The sequence below is a fragment of the Metarhizium acridum genome (genome assembly GCF_019434415.1).
Source record: "Metarhizium acridum strain ARSEF 324 chromosome Unknown scaffold_13, whole genome shotgun sequence".
Lineage (NCBI taxonomy): Eukaryota > Fungi > Ascomycota > Sordariomycetes > Hypocreales > Clavicipitaceae > Metarhizium > Metarhizium acridum.
Window position 1 is genome coordinate 3,930,835 of NW_027094016.1, and position 13,115 is coordinate 3,943,949.

General features: G+C 29.3%; 1 protein-coding gene across 2 annotated transcripts; it reads right to left on the reverse strand.

The window, feature by feature from the left end:
• Positions 1-26: 26 nt before the first annotated feature.
• J3458_003771 (uncharacterized protein) lies at positions 27-3,030 on the reverse strand. Of its 2 annotated transcripts, XM_066117953.1 has the most exons (3): positions 2,512-3,030; positions 1,302-2,413; positions 27-1,177 (listed from the first exon to the last, which is right to left on the reverse strand). In XM_066117953.1, the coding sequence occupies exons 1-3, from the start codon at positions 2,670-2,672 to the stop codon at positions 993-995; spliced, it is 1,458 nt and encodes a 485-aa protein (XP_065977748.1). In that variant the 5' UTR covers positions 2,673-3,030; the 3' UTR covers positions 27-992. The 2 variants fall into 2 exon arrangements, with proteins under 2 accessions (XP_065977748.1, XP_065977749.1); XM_066117954.1 differs by having other exon boundaries at positions 1,302-3,030.
• Positions 3,031-13,115: the final 10,085 nt, after the last annotated feature.

Here is a 13,115-nt window from a genome sequence, read left to right on the forward strand (position 1 = left end):
CACTCAAATTTGACTTAGACTACCTGTGACAATCAAACCAAGCTTTTAAAAACATCAGAGTACCGGCAAAGACATTGCTTATAGGAGCATTGTTCCTGGTATTATGGTGAAGGTAGGTAATATTACTGATGGGCAGTCCGCCGTGCATGTATAACTTGACATGCGAAGACCCATGATCGATCATTCAACGATTGAGGAGACAATACATTACATGGTATTCTTCTGGTCTACCCTAGGTGCCTACGAGTTGTTTAGGCAAGAATGTCCAAATTGTGCCAACTAATCCAAAGATGGAGAAAGTAATCAGTAAGATCCAAGATGCAATACGTTCCCACTTGGCGATGTCCTTTGAATACAGTTTCAAGTAAAAGCAAATCGGCAAGATGACTGAGATAAGCGTGCAGAGTGCAGCGCCGAGGAAAGCACAGACGGAGTCAAACGCTGGAAACAGAACAGAAATAGCCAAAAGGATCAGAACAACTAGGACCCGGACGCCTGCTCTCAATATATTTGTGAGGGTCGATAACTGAGCGTCCGATCCCGACTGATGATGGTGGGGATTGCGATGGTCTCTGTGAAGACCACAAACCACATCAACCGTTGTGATTAGAGGTCTCGAATTCAGTGGAATTTTGGTCAGGGGTATTATTGTGATGAAAATACACATCAGTATGGTTAAAGATTCGGGATAGCCAAGTGTTTTGAGAATATTTGATGTGATTGCTTCCTTTATGCCGTCGCCAAACATGAGAACACCAACAATGGCTAGGCAAGTGTCGAGGGCATACTAAAGCATACGCAAGGTTAGAAACTGGTCATAGTGCGAACACGATGAAGACATTATAAATGAGGTGGCGAGCTAGGGTGAGGAGGTTGGTCGTACAGAGAACGAAAAAGTAACATTGACGCCCCTGCTCCATTTGTGAGGATGCCTCATATCTCGATAAATCTATCGACATTGCGTGAGTCAAGCGACCTTGGAAATTCATGCACTAGTGAACGGCTGCAAGTCTTACAGAGGGGAAAACCGAATGGGCACCCCATGGGCTGGCCATGAGCCCGTACGCCAGAGGAAGGGAAAGCCAGTTGGAAGGTAGGAGATAAGTTCTTGCTGGCTCCCATAAGGATCCCGGAGTATGTTGCTTGACTAGGCCGTCAACTATCACAATGCAAACAACTATAGTGTCAAATATTAGAAGAGCATTCTAGAGCAAGACAGCATGCCCCCCCCCCCCTTTTTACACCCTGGCCATACAAAAGAGGTAGAATTATAAATGTGTGACGGAAAAGGGGTGTCTTACTGCAAAATGTAGAAAAAATGCCAACGACGCTGGTGTAACTGAGCCATCGCAAAGGGAGCATATTCAAAACCAGAATGAGAGCAGCACAAACGCACTTCCAGACGGTTGTGTTGGCCACAGTGGGCATCAAAAGATCCAGAGAGTCAGCAAAAAGAATGACTAGGGCTACACATGCTGCAACAAGCTCCAGAGTAAACAATGCTGAGACAATGACTCGAGCCCGGGCTCCGAAGGCAACATACGCCAAATCTGAGTACGTTAATATGCTGGGGTCGTACTCCATACATTTGCCAATTAACTTTCCTGTATGGGAGGTGACGGCAGCAGTAAGTGTCAAAATGAACAAGCCAAGTATCCACCCACTCATCTTGAATGCCAACGGCAAGCTCAGTAAGCCGACCCCGATGATTGCATTGATGGAGTTGAAAATTGATTGCGGGAGGGTGCTCTGGCCGTCGACGGTCAAAACCACTCTGTCACCTTGCTTTATCTCCTTGACCAGTATAGGCTGTTCCTCGCCGAGGGCAACGTCATCATCATAGTCGCCTCCACGATCACCGCGCATTCCCCAAGTGCTCTCATAGCTTGCTGAGGACCGCGATCTGTATCTGCGGGCACCCATGGTGCCATACTGTGAGCCATAACTTCCAATGAGTGAGGGCGTCGCCAGGTGTGGGGGTACGGCGAAGATATTGGACCGAGTCGACGGCGACCCATCAAGGAGAGCACCCGATGCCATTTCACTATCGAATGCTTCGCGTTCTCGTTCCCGGAAGTCTTCTTGCGGGATACCTGCAGCAGGTCCCACGCCAATCCCAGAGTCGGGAATAGTCTCGACTGAAGCGGAATCCTGGGGCGCTGATGCTCCCAGGTGTTGCCTAAGCAATCCTGCCTGTGGTGGGGCTTGGCTGTCAACGGCGCTGCGGCTGTATTGGATTTCATCACTACTTGATACAGGAACGGTTTCTGCTTCGGCTGGAAGAATAAAGCTTGGGCGGCGGGGAATAACTTCTGCAAAAGACGCGGCACGCTGCCAACTCCTGGCGAAGGATCTGAAGCTATTCACTCCTCCCATGTCTGCCATTGCCGCGAGCCGGGTTGTCACAGAGGACCTAGTGAGGTGAAGACAACGCCGGGAGTTAGTCATGGAGTTTTGCGCCAAGACAATGGGACTCTAAGGAGGGGGAAGGTTGAATCCGGATCGACACACCTCCTGCGGTCGTGCTGGTCAATTGGCGGCTGAGTGCAGTCTCCATCGCTGTCGAGAAAAGAAGCTTCTTCGTCTATAACGCTTGACCATAGGCTTCCCGAGGGGGAGGCCCGTCCCTCGTATTCGTCCCACGAGGTGGGATTTCTCGGCGTTGGGACCATGACTTGTGTGAGACGCTACAGTCGGGACACTAAACAGTGCTTGGGTTAGACGAGGATGATGCCGACGGCGACAAAGACGAAGAAGGTGAGAGAGCAACGAGGCGGGGAGGAAGGGGAGGAAGAGGAGGGGCGGAGCTAAATTGACGAGGTCCAATATCGTCCAGCAACCCCAAGGCCGAGCTGAGCTAACTAGTTTGAATTTTCTCGAGTAGTCATGGCTCAGCGTCGAGGTCAACTGCGGGGTCTGGAATCAAGAGTCTGGGGACTGGAGGTTAAGAGTCTATTATGAGGGAGGTGGTTTGGAGGTGTCTGTCGATGATAAGGTTCCATGGTGGTGCTGAGGGCAGGTGGATACCCATTTGCCAGGTACTAAACTAAGCTAGGTACCTAGTACGGAGTAGTTACTAGTCAATACCATCCGAGTCTGGAATGTCCATTCTCTCTTCGCGCGCTGGCAACCATGTTCGGTATCTACTTGAGTACTTTGCAGAGGGGTCGTGCTAATCGTGCTACCAACCCTAGCTATTCGTGCTACCGCCCCACCCTGATTTTGGGCCTACACCCTGACCTGCCACGCCCCGCTATACAATTTCACATATATTACCCTAGCAATAAGGGGGTTATCACGAAAATGCCTTACAATAATAAAAAATCAGGCTATAGCTATCACATAACATTAAAAAATTAAGCTGTAGCCGCTTAAGCGGCCTTTTTATAACTTTATAATAATATCGCTAAATTACATGATATTTAGCTTAATTTTAAACCTTATAATTACACTAAAATACCGCTTTTTTTATATTTATAATAAATAATAATTATTTACTTGAATTTATAGGTTTTAATATCTTTCTTAAAGTATAGCTTAAACCCTTTTTTAATAACCCTTTTACCTTTAAAGCCTTTAATATTAAAGAGGTTATTAAGCTACCTAATAATAAAGATTTTAGCCGCTTAATTCCTAAAATATTACTATTAAGAGCTTATAATAACTTTAATTAACTTTTTAATAATTTATAAGCTTAAGGTAAGATAAATAATATTACCTTTATTAAAAGCTTTATAATTAAGTTTATTAAAGTTAATAGAAAGTAATAGCCTTATTATAATAGCTTTTTATATTATTATAGCCTTAAAAGGCTATTTAAAGCGAGCGAAATTTAATAAGCTACTATTAAAAAGAATAACTATAAGTTTAAGCTTTAGCTAATAATTACTATAATAAATATAAATTAGGTTTAAACCTATAAAGTTATATATTATTAGTATAATTATAATTAATTTCTTAACCTATTAATTAAGCTAATATATTAAAGGTTTATAGTTAATTAAAAAGAGTATCTTATAAACCTTATAAAATATTAAGCTCTTTTAATTTATAAGATAAGTAATATTATTTATAATATAATAAAAAAGAAAGAGTTAAAGGTTTATTTTTACTATAAAGACCTTTATAATTAAGTTATAAAAGCTTATACGAAAAAGCTTAATAGATTTTCTTTAATATAATAGGTTATAAAGCTACTTAAAGAGTAAAATTTATTACACGTTATTAAATATAATAATAAGAGTTATTTAAAATTAATTATTTAAACTTATAAGTCTTATATTAATAAATAGAAAGTTTTCCCTTAAGTTCTTTACATAAATAATACTTATAAGACTAACTATTATAAATTACACCTATTTTAGGTAATTACTATAATAAACTAAAACTCTAGCGTAAACGTTATATTTACCCTTATTATAAAAGAGAATAAACTTGCCTTTTAATAGATTTTACTAGCCTTTAATTAAATTTAAAATTAACATGAAATTAAAGCGCTTAAAGTTATTATAACTAACTTTAATAAAGCACTTAAAAACGCTCTATAAGTTATTTTCTCTAAGATATAATAATAAATATATATTTAGTATATATTATTAAATATAAAGGCTAAAATTCTCTTCTATTAAAAGCCTTTTAACGATAATAATAATAATAATAACCCGAAAGTTAAGGCGTTTAATAAATGCTTAAATAGCCTTATTTTAATAGTTAAATTACTTATTTACGTATAAGAAATTAAAGAATTTAATTTTATCTAGAATTAAATAAAGAATATATTTTATTAGCCTAAACGCGACACACACACACACCTGTGACTCTATACGCGGTATCGCGATCTAGTCACTTTCTAATTCCCGTAACTCACTTCTTAAGAATAATAAGGTCCCTAAATAAGCAGTAAATTAATCTAAACGAAGTGATTAAATGCTTTTAAAATACTAGTAATCCTAATCGCACGTATTTTAGGCTATAGCCTACTATAAGTGCGAACGAGTACTTAGATAACTTAGACGATTTAGCTGCGTAGCGTGGGCTTATATAAGGCCGATTAAAAGACTTAGTAAAACATTAATAAAAGACCTTATAAAACTAATTATAAAGGCGAAACTTATTAAATTAAAGACTAATACGTGTGCCTATCCTCTTATACTAATAACGTGGCTACGATTAAATGCACTATTTAACTTCCTCCGACTTATAAGCGCAAATGCCGCCACATAATATATAGTTTATAATAAGAAGGCATTCTTAATTATATTAAGAATACCTATTATAATTAGTAAAGATAATAGGCTTATTATTACACTTAATTTTATTAGAATTTTAGGTATATAACCAGAGCTCTTACGGATATAGTAAATACAAGTGTATTGTGTATTATATTTTGTATTGTATTATATTTTCGTGTATTGTATTTAAATACATTACATTACATTACTAAAATACTTATAAATGTATTATAAGTAAAAAAGACCTTTGTTTTTTAAATTAGAATTATAAGGCTAATTATAAGGGTTATAAGGAAAAATTTTATATCATTTAAAAGAGCTAAATTAGCTCTTTAAAATGTCCCACTTTTTACTATTATAAGTTACCATATTAAAAAGTTATAAGCAATTGAAAATTCGCCCCGCTTTACTTACTTTTTATTTTAAGACATAACTTTAAAGCTTAATATCTCGCTTAATATCCACATTCTAAGGTTAATTTTTAAAGATTTAAAATCACGTGATTTTTAGCTTTATTTTAATATATAATATGCTTATATAAGCATTTATTTATAATATTAAATATTTTATAGCCTTATAATACATTTATAGGTATTTGTTACGAACGTCACTGCACGAGACGCGGGAAGCTGGGCCGTACTAGCAAGGGTAGGCACAGCTGCTAACTAACAAGGACATTAAGTCACGTAATAGCTCATTAAATTATATAGATAATCTAACGAGACGGGATTATTAGGATTATTAGGTAATCCAAATAATCCAGGTCTATAATAGAGAGATAAACGAATACTTAAGGAGGAGGTATTCCTATAGTTAAATAATCTAGATCTCTATTAATTAATTTAAGTAATAGTTTTACTATTAAGAGTTATACTCTTAATAGCCTTATTATAATACTACTTAAAAAGCTACTCTATAGCATTTAACTTAACTTACTTCCTAAGAAATAAACATGGCCCTCCCATCCCCCCCTCTTGCCGCCTGCAGGATTTCCAGGAAACTCAGCAAGTCATTGGCAGCCAGCAGTTCCCAATGTGACACCATCTTGACTGTTTTCAAAATTTTCCGTAAATTAACTTCGATTCGAGTATTATTTGTATTTTTAGTTGATTTTTTAGAATTAGAAGAAATTTCTTCTAATTCTATATAAGGAATTGCTTTATTTTTAGGGTCTTTTATATATTCGTAATAGGTTCTATTATATAATTAGTTATTAAGAAATTTAAAATTTATATTATATATAATAAATTATAACTTACTCTTTATATTCGGCTTTTAAGTCTTTTAATAGTTGATTAATAGTATTAGAATTAATACTTAATTGATTTTTAATTGATTGTAAATTAAGTCTAGGGTCTAATATAGCAGCAAATAAATAAGGCTTTCAAAAATTATAATTACTATTAATATCCTTAGGAAAATAGTAATTTAATTTATATAAGCCTTTTTCTAAAGCTGAAATAAAGACCTTAGCTAATAGATTATAAGTATTTAACTATAAAATAATTAGTAATTTAAAATAAAATTATAAAATTATAGAACTTACATTTTTAAGCCAACTTTTTTGATCTTTTAATATATCTTGAAGTAAAGTATAAATTCTTATTAGAAAAAAACATACTAAACTTATAGTATTATAAGATTGGCTTTGTAATTATGTTGTAGGCTGATTAAAAATCTCTAAAATACTTGTTAAAGTATTTAAATCAGCCTATTCTTGCGTAGTTAAGCTAGCATCTTTAAAAGCTGCTAAATTCGTTTTTTTTGTAATATTTTAATAGGTTCTGCTAATAAAATAGCTGTGTGAAGCATTTTATAGGTTGAATTCCATCTTATTGCGTTTGCTAATATAAGTAAAGTTAGTTATTAATACTTATTATAACTTATTAATATTAATAATAATATTTATAAGCTTTAAAAGCTTGAAATAATATTTATAAGCTTTTAAAGCTTTAAATAATATTTATAATATAGAATTAATAACTTACCTAATAGTATTTTTGTAAGATTACTATTTCTAGTAATAAATCCTTTATCTTTAGCTTCTTTTAAAGCTTCTAACCATTGTAAATAAAGTTATTAGTTATTTTTAATAAGAATAGCTATTCTTTTAACTTTTCTAATAATTCCTATTTTATAATTAGCTTAAATTATATAAAATAACTTAAAATAAGTAATATAAGTTATAATAAATACCTGGATATAAATTATTAAATTTTGTTCTTTTTTCAGCAGATAAATCGTTAAATTCTTCGGTAGAATAATGTAAAAATTCGCTATTTATATAATCTTTGATATTTTCGGTATTTGTTGTTTCGTTAATAAATATAGATATTATATCTTTAGCCACTATATTTAAAATATGGGCTGTACATCGAATATCTAAAGGCTTTTTATGCCTTTTAGAATATAAGTTTAAAAAAGAAGATAAAAAGGTGTTATTATTAGAACCGTTATCTCTAGTAAAGCTATAATTAAAAAGTTAGTAAATTAATATTATTTTATATATAATTATAAACTACTAACCTTGTAATTTTTTTAGGGTTTATATTATATTCAGTTAATAATTCATTGAAAATTGAATTAATTAAATGGCCGGTATGGCTAGTAGGTAAATATTCAAATCCTTAATATATAATTAGCTTTTAAATTATAATAATAATAATAATAATAATAATAATAATAATATAAATATAAGAATACTTACCAATTAAATAATATTCTAAGTCAAATTGGGGGTTTAACCAATTAGCTATAACCCCTAAATATAATTTAGAATTAATAGAAGTCCAAATATCAAGTTGAATAGATATAAAACCCATTTTATTAACTTGATTTTGAATTTTATTTATTATATTCTTTTTCATATTAGAATGTAATATTTTCATGTGAGTTATAAGGCCTTTATAATGAAAAAAGCTAATATCATAACTAAAATAACTTAATATTAGTATAATATATTATATTTAAGTTATATATTAATATAATAATATAAACTTACTTATAATAATAACTTAAAAGCTTTTTAAAGCTTTCACTAGTTATAGTAGCAAAAGATAGGTTATTTTAAAGCATAAATTTAAGAGCTAATATAAGAGTAGTATCCTTAGAAAATCCATTACTACTACTAGTAATAGTATTATTTCTAGGTCTTTTATTGCTTCTTAAAAAGCTAGAAAAGCTAGATTCGGTTGAAAAGTCGGAAATTAAAGGTGATTCTGTAGTAGCAGGGACTATTTATAAGTATATTAGTAAATTATAAATTTATAATATTATAAATATATAAATTAATAATATAATAAGATATAAAATAATAAAAGAAGTAACTTACTAGTTATTTTATCGTTTTCTTCGGCTTTTAATACTGCAATAGTAGGATGTTTTTTCCTATAATGTGCTAAACCATTAGAGGACTAAAAACGGCTAGCTAGGCAGGTAAAAGTAAAGTTACAGCTTGGCTGGCTGCAAAAAAAGGTGATTTCTCGTGGTTTTTCTAAATTAACTGCTGAAACCTCATAAGAAAAAAGGTTATGTTAAATAATATATGACTTTGTGCGAAATTGATAGCTTTTATCATTTATATAGTCTTTTTTAGTTGAAGTTTACTGAGAAAAGCTTGAATTATCTGTAATAATAAGAGGTGTAATTCCAAGAGGATTTTAATCCATTATAAAGGTAGGTTTTAAATAATAAAAAGTTTTTATAAGATAGCCTAAATTTAAGGCTATCTAATAATAAGAAAATTTTAGATAAAAGTTAAGTATTCGTAGAGTTATAAGGGTAAGAAGATTAATGTAGAAAAGAAAGGTTCTAAACTTTAAAGCGGGAGAACACAGTCAATATATAGAATAAATTTATAATACAAACGGTTTTAGAAACCTTAGAATTTAGGCATTTTTTTGATGCTTAATTTACCCCTTAAACATGCATATTCGTGTGGAAAACAATAGAATAGTTTTACGAGAAAATGCAACTATAGTGAAACAGTTGAAAAGGCCGGTGTGCTTATAATGTATTAAAGGCGTTATATTGTGTGACAATATGCTGTTTTATCACTTAAAACATGCATATGTAGCTTATAGGAAATCTTTGTATCTTAAAACTTTAACCGAATATAACTCCTAGAATATTAAACTTATAATTATGCAATTAGTATTAAATTAAAGGGCTTTTTAAGGGCTATTAATTAGTTATAAGTTTATAAATTTTAGTTAAGTATTCGTAGAGATTTTAGGAAATAGAAATTGTGGCGTTTTTTATTAAAGTGGGGTAAAACGCTATGGCGTTTTACCCTAGTTAACTTACCCTATTAAATACCACGGCTATTATCTTTATAATTAATGGGTGAAATTAAGTGGGGTTAATATTTTTAGATAGCTAAGATTATAAGCTTTAAAATGATACTACTCTTGTTTTTAAAGTCCTTTTTTTCATAAAGTTATAATAGTTTTAATATATAGAATAAAAAAAACTTAAGAATAAAGTTTTTAATATTTATATTAATCTTTATATATATAGAATTAATTATATTAAATATATATTTAAGCTTATAAAATACTTTATAATATATAAATTAATAATATATATAATTTTACTTTAATATAAATAATATATATTAATTAAATTAAAAAACATATATAATTATATATAAAATAATTTATATGAATTTTATTAAATATATATTAGATAAAGTTATACGTTTTATATTAATAAGCTATTAAGATAACTTATATAAAATATAAAAATACTTATTACTTATTTTTATAGATTTATTTTAATTAAATAAAATAAATAAAAAAACTAAAAATATTTTAGAATATTATTTACATATAATTAAGGTAAAAAAAAATATATTTTAAATTTCTATATTAATTACATATACTATATATATATAAATAACATTTAAAAAGCATTTATTTCTTATTAAATACTTAAAATAAATCAAGTTAATATCTTTATTTTTAGAATTCTTTAAACTTTAATATCTTACTTATTAACTAACTTATAAAGGATATTTTTATAGCATTATAATGAGCTAAAATTATAGTATTTTTTGGTTATTTTTATAAGCTTATAAGTCTACTTTTAAAGCCCTTATAATTACATATTACACTACAAATGTAGTTGTAGTGTAGTTAAACTACACTAAAACTACAAAAACTACACTACACTAAAAACTACACTAAAAAACTACATGTAGTGTAGTTTTTTTGTCAATGCTCTGCTAGTAGAATACCTAATTTTATAAGTATTAAAGAAGAACAGGAAACTATAATTATACATTAATTACTAACACTTAAATAAGATTACAATTAAGAATTAATACCTATTATCGCTTATAATGGAAATTAAAGATAAAGTTAAAAAAGCTAAATGGTTTACTATACTTAACTTAAAAGAAGCCTATAACCTTATATAAATAAAAGAAGGCTATAAGTAAATAATAGCATTTTAAACTAGTAGAGGATACTATAAATATTTAGTAATACCTTTTAAGCTTACTAACGTACTAGTAACCTTTTAAAGAATAATTAATATAATCTTACGAAAATAACTAGAAGTGTTTATAGTTATATACCTTAATAATATTCTTATTTATTTAAATACCCTTAAGGAACATAAATAATATATATATAAGGTACTATAAACTCTATAGGATAATAAACTCTTAATTAAAGCCTTAAAATGCTAGTTCTACTAGAATATTATACACTTTCTAGGGTACGTACTTATATACGAAGAAATATAAATAAGCCTAGATAAGATTAAAACTATTAAGGAATAGCTTACACTAAAGAATCTAAAAGAAGTTAAAGGATTTATAGCATTTATAAACTTCTATTATAAGTTCTTAAGCGAATATAAAGACATTTTATAACCTCTTATAAACCTAATAAAGAAAGAAGTTAGCTTTTAATAGAATAAACTAAAAGCTATAGTATTCTAAAAGATAAAAGATTTAGTTACGTTAGAACCTATATTAAAAGCACTTAATTAAGATAAACCAAATAAGCTTAAAATAGACGCCTTAGACTTTATATTAGGCGAATAGCTTAAATAATAAGATAATTAAGAAAGATTACACCTAGTTATATTCTTCTTAAAGAAACTCTACGAACCTAAACTTAATTATAGGATCCACGATAAAGAACTTATAGCTATTATTAAGTGCTTTAAAGAATAGAGATACTATCTTATAAAAGCAAAGCATTAAATTAAAGTTTATACTAACTATAAGAATCTTACATTATTCTTAACTATAAAGAATCTAAATAAATAATAGATTAAATGGTATAAAACCCTTATAAATTATAACTTTAAAATTATATACTATAAAGAATCCGAAAATAAAAGAGTAAACGCGCTTAACCGAAGAGAGAACTTAAAATCGAATAAGTAAGTAAGTAATATACCCTTATTACGCGCTATTAAGGATAAGAACCTTATACTAGGCACCTAAGAAATTAATATAACCTAATAAGTTAAGCTAAATAAAACATAAATGTATTAGATCACATTATATATTAATAATAATAGCTATCTAAATAATTAGAAAACGAAAACGCATCTATTTAAGAAAGGCAAGACCTTCTTATATAATAAATAGTAGTATATTTCTAGTACACTTTAAGAACAGCTTATTAAGGAAATATACGAGTATCTACTACACGAATATTAAGATATAGGGAAAACAATTAGCAGGCTAAGAAGATTATATAACTTCCTAAAAAGCAGAAAAATAGTATAAGAAGTTATTAAGAAATGCAACACGTATAATAAAGCAAAATTAGCGCAACACGTACTATACGAAGAATTATAACCGATATTACCACCTAAAAGAGCATAGTAAACTATTATAATAGACTTTATTATTAAACTACTAAAGTTAAAAGAACCTATAATAAAAGTAGCTTATAATAGCATTCTAGTTATTATAAATAAACTTATAAAATACGCCTATTATATTCTATATAAGAAATCAAGTAATACTAAGAACTTAGCGTATATATTCTTTAAAATAGTTATTATATAATATAAATTACTAATAAAGCTTATATTAGATCGCGATAAATTATTTACCTTAAACTTTTAAAAATGCCTTATAGAAACTATAAAGATTAAATAAAGCTTATTAACGGTATTTCACCTACAATTAAATAGATAAATAAAAATCTTAAACCAAATACTCGAATAATATCTGCGAAGCTATATTAACTACTAATAGAATAATTAGGTAGAATAGCTACTACTAGTATAATAGGCTTATAATAGCTCTAAGATTAATAATATAAAGATATTACTATTTAGGGTAAATTACGGATTTAACCCTATTATTAAAATATATACAACACAGAATATAAACGCGCTAGTAGCTATAACGTATATAATAACTATAATAGAAATATAGAAACACTTGTAATAGGAATAGATATTTTTATAGAATTAAATAAAACACTACGCGAATAAAAAGAGATTACTAGCGCTAATCCTAGAGAAGGGATATAAAGTATACCTTATTCGTAAAAATATTAAAACTAAGCAACCTAGTAATAAACTCAACTAAAAGAAGATTAAATTATTCCTTATTAAACGAAAAATCTTAAATACTAACTATAAACTATTATTATTAAATGAAATAAGAATCTATCCTATATTTTATATATTACTACTAGAGAAAGCATTAGATAAATTTATAATTACTATAAACATTATAATAAAAGATACTAATAAATATAAAGTTAAACAAATACTTAAAGTATAGGGAGATATAAAGAATTATTATTATCTCGTTAAATAAAAAGGATATTTAAACTCTAAAAACACCTAAAAACTAGCTAAAAATCTTACGAATTACTTAACATTACTTAAATAGTTTTATTCCTA